Here is a 17,640-nt window from a genome sequence, read left to right as displayed (position 1 = left end):
TTTACTAGGGATTTAGTGAGGTGCCTGCCAGATTTACAAAGGGCTACATGTTTCTTAAGGAACCACAGATCGACCAGAGAGCACATTCTTATTTAACAGTAGCAAACATTTTCTGTGTGATTTTGTGTCGTCGTGCTTCCCCTTCCCTTGCTGGTACACGCAGAGACAACCTTCGTGTGAATCACCCCTGAGACCGCATGAGCCCAGTTGATGTGGCAACCGAAGGGTGTGTTATAAACCTTGGCATCCGCAGCAAAGCCGTCAAGAGGTTCCCCCGGCACTGCAGTTTCTAATATTGGCCTCCTGACTTTGTCGTTGTAAACCAGAGCCAGGTTATTCTTCTGCAGTCAACTAACAGACTCTGCAACCACCATCTGTATAGGCATTAGCTCCATTTTAGATTCGCTGGTCATTTCTTGTAGGTAGGAGTGCTCATAGTGCCTGCTGAAAGTTTTGCAATTCTTTCTGCATTTCGAAAATCCAAGATGTCATGTTCTGATATTAGGAGAGTACAGTCTACACGAGCATGTATTAGGATAGCTCACTCCCAGCTACTCAACAGGGAAAGATCAATAGTCATGCTGAAACACCACTTTAAAATACTGTTCTGTACGCTTTCTGACTCTATGTAACAACATTTGATGCCAGCTAATCATATGTGTCGTTTTACTTGCTCAATAATCTCCATGAACACAAGTTAGTGCTACTGAAACATTCATTTCCGTGGACTTTTTCAGTGTAAGCTCTGGGGGTAGAGGGGGTGAGGGGGGAGTGAATGGGGCCGGTAACCAAAATCCCTCCTGAACAGTTTGCTGTGATGCCAAACCAAGGTTTATTGTTATCAGAGGCAGCTGCCTGCCCTCTCTCCACGCTTCTATTTGTGGATTTTCGACAGCTATAAATGGAAACATGCGCTGACCAGAAATCACCACAGTGCTGCCTGATACTTCTCTCTCCTGACTCCGAAAGTACAGGGATATCTAACATGTAGTCAGGTTAAGTCACTTCTGCTCAGGATATTAGGGTGGTTTGTTTTCCCCTGGGAAATGGAGTTAGGAAAACATGAAAGAAAAGTCTCAGGAAGAGAAGCTTTAGAGGAAAAGCAAATGGTAAGATATGATGAAAAATGTTGATTTTATGATTTTTTTTAATTTAGTGATAAGAAGGAAAGGCAAATCATCTGTTGTACTTTAGTATTTCCCAGCTTCCTTTAACCACTGACCTTGAAGATTAAAACTTCTTTCATGTATGTCAAATTGATTATGACAGTGCATTTCTGTGGAAATTACAGAAATTTGTGAATGCCTTTTGTGTGCATGTGAAGTGCAAAAACTGAAATGTAGTTCGATGTTAATTTGTTGTCATAACCCAGACTGAAAGCTAATAGCCTATGGTTTTCTTGGATTTTTCTAAGGGAGAATTTTATGTCTTTTATATTCTTTTCTATAACTTTAGATCAGCAAGTGGCAGAAGAAATTTTTTGCCTGTGTCTGGAGATTACTGAAAAGAGGTGTGGCCAAAACAAATTATTAAGCAAAAGTGAAAATGGTCGAAACACAGCTTATTCCTAATTAGTTTTGGCTTGAAATAGGATTCATAATTTGTCTTGCTATAACAAGGTTATTTTCCTGATACCACAAAAAGGGCAGTTTATTCTTGGCTTTGCAAAGCTGTGAAGAAAGGTGGCCGTCACTTGTGTTAAGAAACAAATTAGCGCTGAATTTTTTATCACTTATCTTAAACAGTGGTGGTGTTGCGTTGGTTTGGTTTCATGGTGAGCCAGTGTTTACTCTTGTTTAATCACAACATTTGCCTCTACTAGCTTCAGTTAAGTGAGACTTGGCAAGCTTGTGTGTTAGTGAATAGTTTTAAATACAGCTTCACCAGGGCAAGGTGCAGTGGGTAGGAAATAGGGGAAGTGCTTAAACCGAAAGTCATGACTTGGCCTTAAAGTACCTTTTCTATTTTTTACCAAAAGGAGTGTTTATCTAAAGAGTAATATCTGAAAGAGCATTATTGCTAAAGCTTCAGCATGAAGTTATAATATGAATATTATCTTGACATTTTACTTGTTCATTTTCTCATTGATGAATTAATACTTTAGACAATGACCTCATTTTGAATTTGTGGTTGATATATAAAGTATAAGGAAAACTCTTCAAATTTAAAAACAATTGTAAAATCCAAAAAAGCTTCAGGAAAGCTTTCAAAGGAAACCTTTGAAATTTTGTTGTAGCTGGTGTGGAGAAAACGTGTAACAATGTAATGAGACAGTATGATTATCTAATTGCGGACTGCATCCTGATGCACGAAGAGTTGAACAGGCAGGCAACCTTAAGTGAGGTTTTTCCAAAATGCAGAGTGCTTCATTTGGAACCCTGACGATCTTCTGATGACTTTTTCTGTGTGCATCATGTACTAATTTAAAGAATGACAAACTGGAGCAGCCAGGGACCCCACTGATGGGAGCCATGTTAATGCCTGTGCCAGGCCACCCGCTGTTCAGTCATATCAAAACTGAATCCTCCTAACACGTCGAGCTGAGAGGGGCCCTGTTAGCAGCAGCAGGTCACATCCCTGTGTGTGCTCAGCGAGGGGGACAGAGGCAGCCCTGGCTCGGCGGGGTTCATGGTGCTCTGCTGACGGCAGAGGAATGCCCTGGCCCCGTGCCAGTCCTCCAGTCCCTTATCCTATCCCCTTCCAGCTGAGCCCTAGCCTCCCCTCCCTCCCACCTCTCTTTCTGTTTGCCTGTTTAGTCTTAATGCCTTTCTTTCTGATTGCCAGACAAATTTCACTTTGCCCCCTCATTTTTTCCGTGGTTTTGTATCTCCTGGGCTTTTATTGATCCTGCCCTTTTCTCTTTGTTACGTGCAGGTCAGGTCAATATTCAAACACTGCATGGGGGCAGTGTCAATCTGTGGAACAGATACTATTTGTACATACTATTATTGATATCTGTTCACTTATTTAACTTCAGTATAGCAAATACATGAACTATTTCATATTATAGGCACCATGAAGCATCCATTTTCAATATTATATTCTATAAATGGCATAATACTTTATCTGTATAACTGGATGATACTTTATTTTTTTATGTATATTTCATAGGAGTCTAGGATAACTCAGCTGAAAAGGGACCTCAGGAGGTCTCTAGCCTAACCTCCTGCTTAAAGCCACTATGGGGTCAGACCAGGCTTTTCAGGGATTTATGCAGTTGGATCTTGAAAACCTCCAAGGTTAGAGACTGCACAACCTCTGGGCAACTTCCTCCACTGCTGAGCTGTCTTCACATGGAAAAAGGTTTCTCCTCTTATAAAGTAAAATTTTTTCTTGTTTTGATTTTTGTTCACTTCTCTTTCCTGCTGCCATGTATAGCTGTACAAAGCCCTGGCTCCACCTCCTTGATAACCTTGCACAGGGACTGGGGCTGCTATTGGATCCCTCTGGAACCATCTCTTCTCCAGGCTGAACAAGGCCAGATCCCTCAGCATCTCCTCGCAGGGCATGTGCTCCAGCCCTGACCATCTTGGTGGTGTCCACTGAACTTGCTTCAATCTTTCAAAGTCTTCTATTGGAGGGCCCCAAACTGGATGCTCTTTTCTAGATGTAGTCTAGTGAGTGCTGAGTAGAGATGGAGAAGGCCTTCCCTTGCCCTAGTGGTTGTGCCTCTGTTAGCACAGCCCAGGTGCTGTTGGCCATCCCAGCTGCCAAGGCCCACTCCTGGCTCAGGCTCAGCTCCTTGCCTACCAGGACCCCCAGGGTCTTGTCAGCAGATCTTGTGCCCCAGGCAGTCAGGCCTCAGGTCCATAATGCTCCTGTTGGCACATTCCTTCAGCCTGCGCTGGCCCTCTGAATGGCAGACCTGCCCTCAGGCAGGACTTCCCCCCCCACCCCCGGTTTATCTGTAAACTTGCATCACCTCCTCTGGGTCTTTGATGAAGGTGTTAAATACAACAGGTCTCAGGACAGAGCCTTGCAACACTCCACTTGTTATGTCCTCCAAGAAGAGTACAGAGCATTAACCATGAACATCTGAGCCTGGTCATCGAACCCACTTTTTAGTCAGCTATTTGTCCATCCCCAAGGCTGTCACATCCTAGCATGGATATAAGAAAATTGTGGGAGACATTGCTGGAAGCAAGTCAGGGTAAATGACATCCGCTGTCCTCCCCTCTTTCACAAATCCAGTCACTATCTTATAGAAGGCAATCAGGTTGGTCAGGTATGATTTCGCCTTGGTAAATCACCAACCACCTTCTTCCCACAAGCACGTATGGATTGAGTTAACTCAAGTCATCCCTACCTTGATCCTCATCCACTGTGGTTGCTCTCCTCCTTCCTGGCCGCTGCTGCTAAGCACAGAGGTCTGGGAGACCTTGTTGGTGAAGGCCAAGGCAAAGACACCTCTGAATCACCCTAGCCTTACCTGTACCTGCTTCCACCTTCTGTGCTACCTTTTTGCATTGCAGCTCAGTTACAAACGTCTTCTTTAGCCATGCCGGTGTCCTTGGCTTGTCTTCCTGAATATCACCATGGACAGTCCTGCGTGCATAAGAGGTTGTTTTCACAGACATGATGGCTTTCTGAAGCTCCTTGTGTTTCCAAGCTGCCTCCCATAGGATCCCACTTATCAGCTCCTGGGTAAGTCAAAGTCAGCTCTTCTAAAGCCCAGGGTCTGTGCTCTGGTATTTGCCTTCCTCAGTTCCCTACAAGAACTTCAGCTTCACTATTTTACAGTTGCCACAGCCAAGCCTGTCACTGAGTATCACATCCCTAGCTACCTCTTCCTTGTTTCTGGATCCAGCTGTGCACAGCACTGGTTGGTTTGTGTGGTGCCTGTATCGCGAAGCTATCCTCAACACCCACCAGAAGTCCTCTGGATTGCTTGCGTCCTGCTGTTTTGTTCTCCAGCAGGTGTCAGAAAAGATGAAGTCTTCTGTAAAAGCCAGGATCCACTATCCAGATACTTCCTTGAGTCATTTAAAGAAGTTGTTGTGAGGAGCATTGCCCACTGCCTCACCCCAGTCATGCTATCTGTAGCCCAGTCCCACCATGCTGTCACCTTCACTGACCTCTCCTCTGATCCTGACCCACCAGCACTTGCCCAGTCCTGTTGTCCAACCTGTACAAGAGCTCCGCACATTTGAGCTGCTGCTTCACACAGAGAGATCCTCTGCTCCTTGTCTTCCCTGTCTGTCTTTCTGAAGAGCCTGCGTCCATCATTAAAGCTCTGCAGCCACAGGAGCTGTTCCACCACATCTCGGTTATTTCTATAATGTCATAGTTCTACGATCTATATATCTTTATGTGTAAGGCAAATCTTGGTTTTGTATTCTTTTTTACAAATATTTCTGCTTATTTTCAAAAGAACAAAGTCTATGTCATCCTGAAAATATTCTGATTGCAGTATGTCAATTAAATAGAGACCAGTTCATGCTGAAGCTATAACCTCCATAGAGGACAACCGCATAGTTCTAGTAAGTGGTATTGTACCTTTATATTCACTGCTTACTGTGGACGAGATAAATAACATAAGATTCTTTATCACTTGAGGCTATTTCACTTAATATTTGTGAAATTTATTGTCAAAGAATTCTTGTCCCTGCTTCCTGGAAGAAGGCTCCTTGGCAGCCAGAATCCTGAAGAGAGTCTTTGTGTGGAGCTGGCTGTGGAAATGGAAGATAATGGAGGGGGCAATTTGTGATGGGAAAATAGAATGACTCATTATAGATTGAACTAAGCAGATGGACTCAATTTTCCTTTTCATAGTTTTGATTTTAGCATAGCTCAGAAGGACAGAGTAATTCTGGAGTTTCCCTATTGAAACAGCGGCTCAGCTCAAAATAGTCTGTTTACATTCTGAAGTCCTCATCTGTTGATGCGTATTGCCTCTGTTATTTGAAATTGTTTTAATTATATTTTACACTTGTCTGTTTCCTACTTGATCTTTTCTCTCCCATGAAAAAAAAGCACATGAAGTATTGCATTTAAAATAGTGTTTACATTTGTATGTTTAATAGGGAACATTCTATATTCGTACTTTAGTTTGCATTATAAGGTGGTTTGCTTTCTTATTCCATTAAGTAGCGATTAAGAAAAGAACAGTCATATAGAGGAAATAAATTAAACCAAATGACTATACGGATCAGAAAGAATGCCATGCACTGCTTGAAATGGCATTAAGGTTATTTTTTGGATGAGAGGATGTACTCTGTGAGAAAGAGCTGCAGGACTTCATTCAGAGAATTAGCTTTTGCTTTTCACAAACTATATATGGATACAGCTCATACAGAGCTAGGCAGTTCAGATCAAACCCACTCAAGTGAAACAATGATTACTTTTTGTACGCTGGCAGCAACAGAAAGAGTCCTGTCAGGATCAAGTCCTCTCTGTGGGAAGTAAAGACTTCTTGGAGAAGTCAGCCTGTTGCCTGAAGTTTGCCACCTAAGGGGGCCCAAACAGAATGGACGATGATGACTCATATGGTGATGACTGGCCCTGCTTGCAGGTTTAGCTCTTTATTTAACTGTGTGTAAACCAGGAAAAAAGTGAGTATGGGCTGGGAAGCGTTGTTTGAAGAGCAGAAGCAAGGAGGAGAGCTGGGTGGGAGCTGGTGGGAGTTGGGGATGGCAGGAGGCGCCAGGTACAATCACCCCTCCACATGAGGACCTCTTTTGCCAGGTCACCCTTGCTCTTGGGCTGGTGTCAGAGAGGCAGAGCTGGCCGCACAGCCTGCTCTCTTTGCCAAGAGCAGGACCCCATGGCCAGTTGTCTGTCACGCTGCCTCCAGGTAGGCACCAGGCTCTTGGAGCAGGTACGGCTGGCTGCCCGACAGCAGCTGGGGCACTCACAGCAGGCAGCTGGGTGAGCAGGGGTGGCCGCAGGACTGGTCAAAGAGGTGCAGTAAAAGTTCTTAGTGCAAAGCAGCAGGGAAGGAAGAGGAGCTGAGGGCAAAGCAAGTGTTTCGTTGTGCAGGTACGGGGAGTCAGGCGCCCTGACAACAGCATCATCTTTGGCAACAGCAGCAATCTCTGAGGTCAAGTAACAACGGAATAGCCACGTCTGCCCATGGCATTGGAGAGGGACTGTGCTTATGCCTGTGTGACACACCAGTCCATGCGCCTCTCCTCCTGATGTCCACAAGCAATTGCCCTTCCAGATTCACTGCAGTGGGTGAGGGGATCAACCCTGGAAAAGTCGGGAGGGGAGGGATGTGCTTGCTACTCCAGGGAAGCAACTTGCATTGGAGTCTGTGAGAGGGGGAAGGTCCACAGGTTCCTCGTGCATCAGGTGTCTCACGTCCGTGCACCGCTCAGGGTCTGTGTGCTTGTACGCGTCTAGCCAGGGCAGCGGGGTGAGACCGCAGAACTGCACTGCTGAGGTCCGTTGGGCATCATCTGTATTGGAGAGAGGAGGTGATAATCGCTGTGGGTGAGGACGGCAGAGATTCAGAGGAGGTGAAATACAGTGATACAGCCCGAGTGCAGAACATACATGTGCTTCGGCAGGTTATGCTCTGTGGGAAAACCAGTAGCACATATACGGGACTGCCAGATACAAACCCCTAGTTCTTTTTGCTTGTTGTCTCCCTGAACAGAGGACAGGCTGGTGGCTGCTAGGCTGCCATTTCATGTGGTTCAGATGAGAGGGTAAAGGTGAGAGGTAAAATGAGATTTTTTTTTTTTTATTAAATCCTCTTTCTTAACTGGTTTACTTTACACCTTGACTTTTCTACTTATGTCTCCTGTAAGAACACCCCTACCCAGAAAAGGAACTCCTAAAAATATGTCGCCTGCCTGAATCCATTCCTCAGTTTGATCATTCGGTACTGAAGTATGAGCATCATGCTCATCTCCAACATTGCATATGAAACTAAATAGCCACACTTACTATAGAGTCAGAGAAAATTTTATGTGTGTATACATTTGAGTGATTCCTGATTGTCTAAGAGAAAAGCTTTGTTTCTTTCTCTGGAGGTTGGTTGTGACCTTCTCTGGGAGCTTCTGTCACGCAGTTGAATTCAGCTGGGTGGGTCATCACAGTTTAAGGTGTTTTGTGCTACCTTGTCCCAGATTACAGCAGCCTCAGCTAAGGGGCTGGTCATGGGAGACACTTCAAAATATCCCTGACCTTTGAACAAGACTGAGGCTTTGTAGTGGCTACAGCAAGAAACTGATAAGATCCTAGCACGGAGGCAATCACATCTTGCTGTGCATGTACAAGATGTCCAAGACAGCATCCCAGCTAGAGGATCAGTATTTCCTCTTGCATACCTAGAGCTGAGGCATTCCTTCCTCACTGTGGGGAGCATGTGATCACGGAGGAGGAAGGAATAAACTTGGAGGCTGCAAGTAGCGACATATTTTTAGCACTGTTGATGTGACATTAAACAAGACCAAAAACAAGCGGGAAGCACTGAACCCTGGTCTGTCCCCCTTCCTAATCCTGTCATTTAGCTCTCGCCTTGTTGAGTTTATGCTACCTTTTCTTTAATCTGATGGCAGACACACAGAGGCACTGCTGGGACACTTGAGGTAGGCTTTGGTTACATCAGTGGGAAAAGAGCAATCTTGGAGAGGTGTCATCAGTGCATTTTTGGCTGGAGGCTACATGAAACATTACCATGCAATCTCATGCAGGTATTCAGATGAGGAGGGCAGCAGATTCTTGCAGGGACTTGAATGTGATAGTAAAAGAGGCTTTTTAGAAACTAGCAGCAATTGCGTATTTTAACTTTTTGGGGTGAGAAAAGATAAGACCCCCTGTAACAGCTGTATCAACTGCTTCAACAAAGTCATGCAGGGCAAGTCAAATGATTGCATTTTGGGGGAGGCAGCAAAGAAAGGAGTATTAATAGGAAGACACAGCCCCTGCTGATGATTTAAAACAGTTCTGGGAAATGTTTCTAGGCGCTGGAACTCTCTTGAATTCAAGTAAATCAAAAGATTGGCCTGTGGTGTAGTATGGTATTGGTTTGGCACTTGCCTGAATGATACCCATGTGTAGTTTGAGAATTAGAATGGGCCAGAGACCATTTCCAGAATTAAGTTTGGGTTTGGAGACTATTATTGAGAAAAATCATATGTTTTCAAAAGTATTCCTCAGGAATGTGGGAGTGAGTTATGGATGATACTTGGGAAGATGTTTGCTGTCTGTTGCTGCTGTTAACACTGGAATTTGGGACAGACAGTGCCAGGGCAAGGGGCAACAGGCACAAACTACAACACAAGAAATCCTATCTGAATATGAGGAGAAACTTCTTTCCTTTGAGGGTGAAGAGCACTGGGACAGGCTGCCCAGAGGGGCTGTGGAGTCTCCTTCCCTGGAGACATTCAAAACCCGCCTGGACAGAATCCTGTGTGACCTCCTTTATGAGGGGGTTGGGCTAGGTCATCTCCAGAGGTCCCTTCCAACCCTGACTGTTCTGTGATTCTTTGAAAAGCTCTTTCATTAGAAGTGTAGGACAGCACTGGAAGAACCAGGGAATTTGTGATATCCACCCCAGGAAATTTTCAGGACTCAACTATATGAAGCCATGGCTGATCTTGCTTTGGCAGTAGTGTTACCTTGAGCTGAATGCTGGAGGGGATGGTCTCTGAAGGTCCCTTCCAAACAGTATTTCTTTCATTTGATTCTGAAGCTATACTACTCTATTTGTCACAAAACATGCTAACAGCTTTTTCCATTTGCAAGACACCTTTAACATATTTAACATAGATACACAATTGGACTGTGCTTATCATTAAGGCCTCCTCATTCTTGCGTTACAAACTTACGGCTTTTAATGCCCTGTCTTCTGAATTCTGAAAGCAGTCATACAGCAGCAGCATTAAATCTGTTACTTTGATATGAATTCTTGGAAACAGTTACTTGACAATGAACAGACTAAAAAGAAAGAAGTGGTTAATGAAAGGAAGAAATAAGGTGAACATTAACTGAGCTAAACATTTTAGGGCAATAGGCAGGCAAGCAATAGCATGCTTCCATGTTTGTTTTGTGTCAGCTATGAAATGTATAACTTTCATTATGTTTTGCCCATATTGCCCTCCCTGGACACACTGTTAGATTCTATTTATAGGCTGGTAATTAACGATTGCTTCTCAGAAAAAGTTTCCTAAATGTATTTTGGACATTGAGTCTAAACACCGTAAGCACTAACTTATCCAGATAAAACAGTCTTTCAAAGGAAAATGATTGAAATATCAAGCCATCAGTTTTGCTGCTTTACTGATCTAAGGCTGGTGTGGCAACAATGATGAAATAACTTCATGGGTATTTCTCCAAAAGGTGAATATATTAACTTTATAAGGACATTTTATATATAAAAAAAAAAACTCCTAAGGAAGACAGGGGTTATATTTTCTCTCTTTTTTAATAAAAAAATATTGTCATATAATGTACTGTTTATTATTAAAGGAACTCTAACAAATGCATCATATCTCTATCAAGTGATGGTTGGGGTTTTTTTTCATCTCTCCCTGAGGATAAGATTCCATTGGATGAGGAGAAGGGGTAGTAGGATTATATTTCACTTTTAAATATATAGTCTGCTGCACTGATGTTAGCAAAGGCAGGTTGAAGAAACGCAACCTGTGTGAGGGATGAATTTGTGTTGCAGGCAAATGATGAAGTGCTGGTGATGGAAAATGGAGCAATGCCTTGTGCTCCTTCGTTTCTAGCACCATCCAATACTTTTGATTCCTGTTGTTTCCTTTTTGGAGGTAAGCACTACCCTAATTGCCTGAGCCCTGCTGTATCGAGGGAGCAGAACTGCAACTCTTTTCCTGCCATAGAAAGGAAAAAAGAAGTGTCCTAGCTTCCCAACCCGCCACATTGCATGCTAAGTGCTGCAGTAGGAGCTCTGCAGCCTTCCCTGCCTTTCTGAGTCAAATGCTGTGCCAGTCACCGAGTGGAGAGACCAGGGAGCGCGTTCTGATGTGCCGAGGCAGGGAAGTTGCTGTAACGCAGCCCTGCAAACGCTATCGCAGCATATGCAGTCCTGCACAGCCAGATCTACAGGCCATCATCTGTGCAGAGGGAGAAGGCTTTCCACGATGGCTCTGCATTTTCACAAGAGATTTTTGTTCGCATCTGATTTTTTAATGTTTATCATGACATGGTTAGCTGAAGTATTAGATATCTTCTCCAGTGGTAAAAATTGTATCTTATGTTTTCGCAATGGTCATCCTGTCATCAGATCTATTTGATGATGTTGTTTCAAGACAAGATTGATCTTGATTAAATCTGATAGTCATACAGGAAATCATTTTGCATTTAAATACTTCATTGTTGAGTTAACTGGTAGCTTTTTCCAAAGGACTGACGGTGACATGTAGTACATACTCAAAATACTTTCTGATGGCATTTTTACTTTATTCATCCCTACCTAGTAAAGTTAAAAAGGATTAATTAAATATACATTGAACTAATGAAGGTCCATTCTTGAGGGAAAGGGACAAAAGCAGATTTGCTGAATTTAGGTGAAAAATTAATTCTGTTCAACAGCTTTTAGTTTGTTCAGGATTCTGAAAAATGGAAAGCAGCAGGCTGAAGATTTTCATATCTTGAATTGTACACAGATGAATGTATTCATACTCCAGAACTGACATATTTACAGAAATCCAAAAAAGAATATTCACATTTGTCTCTATTTGACAGAAATGGAATCATTGCCATTCTGTCTTTACTGTTTCGTGTTTCTTATCTTGATCATGAAGAAAATTTGGAAATCAAACATGAAAATTATAGGGATTCTTAAATGATATGAAATAAATCAATTGGATTTGCTTGAACCACTTAAAATTGAAGATTCTGGAAAGAGCCATCAATTTTTTTCTCTCTGTTGAATAGATTTAAAATTGTTTTTGTAGTGGTTCCATACATCTCATAAAAAGTTACTGACAGCACATTTATCACCATTTTATTGCTTCTTACAAATATAGCTGTTGTTGATGATTTTATATAACAAACATGCTAGAAAAAATGATTAGATTTTTCAGCCTCAAGCAAGAACTAAGTCATTTAATATCCTTCTTTAGTAAATGCACCTTGAAGTACATCCAGATCAAAAGCCAGACATCAACTGAACTAAGAGATAATCAAAGAAAGAGATGGTAATTCTTGGCAAAGCTCCTGAGCCAAAACTGTGCTCTCGCTTTCAGTCTGAGACAACAGTAGCAGAATGCAAAGTATTTGTCTTTGAAACCCCAGCAGAGATAAGGACATGATTTCTCTCTCTCTCTGTTTTTCTTTAATGGATAATATTTCTGTCATTAAACTGATCTCAGTTGAAAATACATCAACTTTCATTATAGTTATGTTACTTACAATCTATTAGGTGAACTGATACTGATATTTGTGTATAAAAAAAAATCCCGAGAAACTGTCAGTGGTTTATTCCTCAGGAGAGGAGTAGATAAATCTAAGAAGAAATACTTTTTTTGTTTGGTTTTTTTTAATATCAAGGTATCCTAGTTTATAATGCCTTTTTCTGTGAAAGAAAGTGTATGTATGTGCCAAAAGATTAAAATAATAAATTATTCCTGTAGTGAAGGAATGAAACCCTCAGTTCCTCCCCTACTTCTAAGGAGCAGAACTCAGGGCTGAGGGCATTGGCCAAACTTGCCAATGACTTGTGGTGATGCAGTGCTGTATCGTGTGATGGATTTCCTGGAGTTTTCAGGGGCTGCAGTATTTATGGCTCCTAAGAATCTACATCTGAAACACTTTAAAGTTTGGAAATTAGGATTATCTGAGCAAATTTAGTTTTCCCTTAGTTTTATTTGTAAGTGTTATGACATTAATGTCAATAACAGGATTATGGGCTATTTCTTTCTTTAGAAATGGTGATTGTGCTTAGGAATCACCACCACCAGCTACATCAGGATATGATGTGATCAGAGCAAAAAAGCAGTTACCCTTAGTGGTCTTGTAAGTAAAATACAGTAAAATCATAGAATGGTTTGGGCTGGAAGGGACCTTGAAGATTATATAGTTCCACCCTCACTGCCATGGACAGGGACACCTTCCACTAGACCAGGTTGCTCAAAGCTCCATCCAACCTGGCCTCGAACATTTCTGGTGATGGGGCATCCACATGAGAGCAAAGATGTAGAGCAAAGTGAAGGTGAACTATATTCTGCAACAGGCAAAACAAGTAACAGTGGATAAGTGCTCCTTTTGAATGCAGAATTACTGAATAGCAACAGTATTGGAGTTTTAAAGACGAAAGAACTAGAGTCTGCCATTTCTCCCATCAGCAGCAATGATTCTGGCAGTAGGCAGAAGCTGGAAAGTGAACATTCTCATATAAGATACGCCTGTGACCACACTGGATGTCAAAGGCATAGTCAGAAAATGTCTTTCTGAAAATACGATCTGGGAAGAAAACCTTATCATAAATAAGAGAGAGATGACTAGTGAAACAGCAGAAAATAAAACCTAATATTTCATCCTTCTGTTTCAAATAGAATATTTTTGCATTTTCCAGAACATCTGTTTCCTGACATATGCAGAAAATGTAAGTCAGTCAAATGACTGGGATGGCCAAAGAAAAGGAAACGTGGCATTTTCACCCTCCCACACAATGGCAGTCAAAGGGATGAGTTCAGAAAACAGTTCTGCACACTGCGGAGTGCTCTCAGAAATTACCCACTGGCAGGAAGAGCCGTGGGTGGCACTCTCAAAATTACTAGGGACAAGTTAAAACAGCTTCTTAGAAACAGAAAAAATTGTGGATATTAGTTCTTTTTTAGAGGTAGAAATGATCAGACCACTTGACTTCCTAGGAACAGTGTATCACTGTCTTTGTGAAGTGCTCAAATACTGCAGATACTGAGTGTCATGAAAGAGTCTTGAAATAAATTTCATGATGCAGTGTAAGGCTTAGGAGGGGTGTGAAACCAGGCACTGCAGTATCAGGATGTGCTCTGACACATGCTGATGTTGATTTTCAGAATATACTATGGTGTAACAATCAATATTACATATTCCTTAAGGGGGAGAATTTAATCTCATTTGAAATGTTGTCCCTAGTATTCTGAAAGCATCTCTTTTATGTTTTAATGCGTAATTTTTTTGATATGAAATGCTCTTAACAACAGAATTATTTATATAGTCTTATTTTTGTTGTATATTGTAAGTATTCTCTAAAACATTATTTCTCCATGCAATTGTGTATCATAATGTTGCAATTAATGTTCCTGAGTTCTATTTTTATTACTATTTCTCATACAAAATCTTACAGATTTAGATGTTCCTTCATTAATGATGCAGGAGGAGTTTTAAATGTTTCAGTTGTCTTTTTTCAGACTTCTTAAACAAGAATGTTCTAGTAGAGGAATTATCTTTGAAATGATGGCTTTTGCATAAAATGTAAATAGTTACCAATAGTTATCTCACTGACCTGTCTCAGGGTAGCAGTAATTCAATTTGATAGTTGTTTGCTTCCTTTGTAAGTGCAGAGATATGTCGTAGTTTTATATTGTAGCCACCTTATTTTTAATGTCTGTGAGAGGGTACAATTTCTACGTAAATAATCCAGCACCTTACATGTGCGGTCCAAGAATGTATCAAATGTTCATTGCATGTAAATGATTTAGCGTTAGTCAATGAACCCCCAAATATTTTAGTCCCTTCAAGAGCAGATAACCCATTTCAATCCATGTCTGAGTGAGCAGATGATAATTTTCCAGTAAATCTGTTGTTACTCATGTGTGTATGTTTTCTCACATATAGAGTAAAGTGAAGATCTGTGTGGCATGTCTGAAATACCGCCCTACAGCAGAACAGGTGTGAAAACATGAAGAGCAGTGTTTTTGTACTTGGGCAGGTATGGGACCGCATTTGAGGCAGAAAGTGTGAAGGGAGCCGGTGACCTGTTTTGTAAACCAGCTTTCAGTTTTGAAGCAGAACCCAAAGGTATTTTGAAGCATTGCTACATGTTTCGGAGTTCACTGCAGCAGCTTTTGCTCTCAAAAGAAGAGAGTGAGACTTGTTTCAAGTGTGGCTTCTGAAAGGATCTGACCATTCTGGGATGTGTCCTAGCCACACTTTGTTTGTGTTTTTTTTTTTTTTTATCTGTGGGGGTAGTGGAAGCTGGGAGAGAGATTTTAGTCACCAGCTTATTGAACATAGAGTAAAATGAGTCAGACAATGTTCAGGACTCAAAATGGTTGTTTTGGAAACCAATGGAGACTCTAAATCATTGCATAAGTATTTATAATCTTTGTATCATCATAACATTACTAATATTGTAATTTTATATGATGTATGGTGCAATTTCACCCATGAATCATCTACATCAGGGCCTTTTGGTTCAAGGTTAGGAGCAAATACTTAACTGATGACTACTGCTGTCTCCAGAACACACTGCACATGCTATTGTACAAAAAATTCTTCATTTGAATTCTTTGTATATGTCTTTCAAGTGAAGTTCAGACGTTTGTTTTAAGGTGCTATTGAATATACAGAAAAAAACACTCTTTCATGTGATCTTGTAACAATATTCAGAAGACTGTAAACAGCTCATTTCCCACCTCTAATTCTGACTAAACATCCTAACATTTCTAACGTTCTTAAATTTAATAAATAGTTCTCTAATTAAATATGTATGATTTAAAATATGTAGATTTCATTAACAGAAAGTTATTGCCATAAATGACAATTTATGTGTGGTTTTGTGCTGGAAAATGAGGTACATTTTAAAACAGTTTCAATGAAGTTTTAAAACTGCAGTTATATCGTAAGTTTTAAATGTTTTTCTTTGCTGTGGCTTTCATTTTAAAAGAATGAACGCATCTGACAGAAAAATCTTCAGAAAGTACAATTTAGGTGTGTTAGCGGTGTGTTGAAATCAGTTATTTAGAAAATGACTGGAATGACTAGCTAGGTATTATGTGGCATGGCGAGTATTTAGGATATTTGAAACTATTAACCCACAAAGTAATTGAAAATTACTTTTTAATATATAAAAATAGACACAGAACAACCATTTATTTCCCAGTGAAGGTTATTTGCAAGAGCCTGTTGCTTTTCAAATTTGTTTCATTACATTCTCATCTGTTAAGTTTACGTTTTCGGTCTGTTAGTGTGAGGTTTCATCCTGCTGTTCCCTCCCCCACCCGAGCAGCAATGCTGCACTGTTGGAGATGCCTCTGGCACCTGGGTGTGCCCAGGGGTGCTGGTCTCGTAACGTGGCATCTCTGCTTTTCCTGAGCCTTGCACGTTGCCTGTCCAGAGATGTGGGTCTGTGGTACCTGCTTAATAAATCAAGGGCTGGCTTTGGGCATGAGATTGTACCTCAATGTTGACCTAACTCAAGGCAGTAACACCTTTGGACAAGCAATAGTGGTAGCATAAGTACCTAAGGATGCTTTAGTCCCCGAATTAAGACGTGTGTGGGGGGGTTGTAGATGCTGAAAAGGGCTGTACGCTGAAAGGAGGAGTAGGGGTTGACAAGCTGAACCTAGGAGCATTTTTGAGGCATAAGAGCTGTTTTGAATTGCTAAATTGGTTTTGGTGGGGGCTTCAACTGAGTTGTTTCCTGAAGCAATAGGACTTAGCTAAATTGTTTTTCTCCCTCCCTGCACAGGCCAATGAAATCAGTGCTGCAGGGAAAAGTACTGGTGAAGTAAAAAGTGGGATGAGTCTGGAGAGGTCTTTGCACTCAGCAGTGCTGTGGCCAAATGTGGAAATTGCAGTGTTAGTAGCTGAATTAATCTGGTTGAAGTCCCAAGCAATGTGGGGTACACCACAAATTTTTTTAGTACTGCACCTCAGGTTACAGACATAGTTGCAACACATATATTAGACAAGGCTTGGGAGCAAAGCTAATAGTAAGACAGGAGAGGCAGGGAGTCCTAAAAATCATTATAAGAAGGTGGAGAAAAAGTAACAGGAGTCAGAAATGGAAGAAATGAAAGAAAAGGAAAAGAATACTATTGAAAAATGATGTAAAAACACTAAAAGATGGTGGGAGTGAGAATTAAATAGACAAGTGTGAATTAAAAAAAATTTCAAGAAATATGGGAATAAAGAAAGAGAGCAAAAAATAGGGGACGTGATAGGATGAATGTTCTGCAGCCTTACCCTTTCGATAATTGTCATGTGTGAATAGCTGCATTTTACTGACTGATCTAATAGTTCATCATTTGCACCTACTATGGAGTTTTGCCACACTTTTGGTAAACAGTCGTGTAGAATTCACAGATTACTTGCCAGAACACCTGTAAGTAGCTTGTAATCATGGCTGAGCAGGAGAAAATCCTTCTGCTAATGCATTTATAACAACCTTTCACATTGATGAAGTGATTCTCCCAACATCTGTTAATTCCCCACCCGATATGCTTAAAAACCTCTTCCAAGAAAAAGTTTAGTTGTGCTTTTTCACACATTGCAGAATAAGGGATTCTAGTAAGGAGAACTAAACCTTTCTGCTGTTGCATTTGCTTGCTTACTTCATTAGCATAGCTTTCCATGTGGGTTGATACTGATACTAGGGACAACTCTCTTCTTTCTGTACAAACAAGTTTTGCCATTGACTCCCATACCTGAGCCTAGCTGAACTGTAAACAAAATTTCCCTCCTTTCCCTCTGGCACTTTTCTATAAAGCACTTCACTGTACTTGCTACTTAGTC

General features: G+C 41.3%; 1 protein-coding gene across 1 annotated transcript in view; it reads left to right on the top strand.

The window, feature by feature from the left end:
- The first annotated feature begins 986 nt into the window (after positions 1-986).
- MLIP (muscular LMNA interacting protein) overlaps positions 987-17,640 on the top strand; it is a 58,126-nt gene continuing 41,472 nt past the window's right edge. The window contains exon 1 of the mRNA XM_055714065.1: positions 987-1,109. Coding sequence (XP_055570040.1) covers positions 1,047-1,109 — 63 coding nt within the window. The 5' untranslated portion in view covers positions 987-1,046. The remainder of the gene's footprint in view (positions 1,110-17,640) is intronic.

This window comes from Falco cherrug, chromosome 6 (genome assembly GCF_023634085.1).
Source record: "Falco cherrug isolate bFalChe1 chromosome 6, bFalChe1.pri, whole genome shotgun sequence".
NCBI classification, from domain to species: Eukaryota; Metazoa; Chordata; class Aves; order Falconiformes; family Falconidae; genus Falco; species Falco cherrug.
This window is presented reverse-complemented; position numbering and strand designations above follow the sequence as displayed.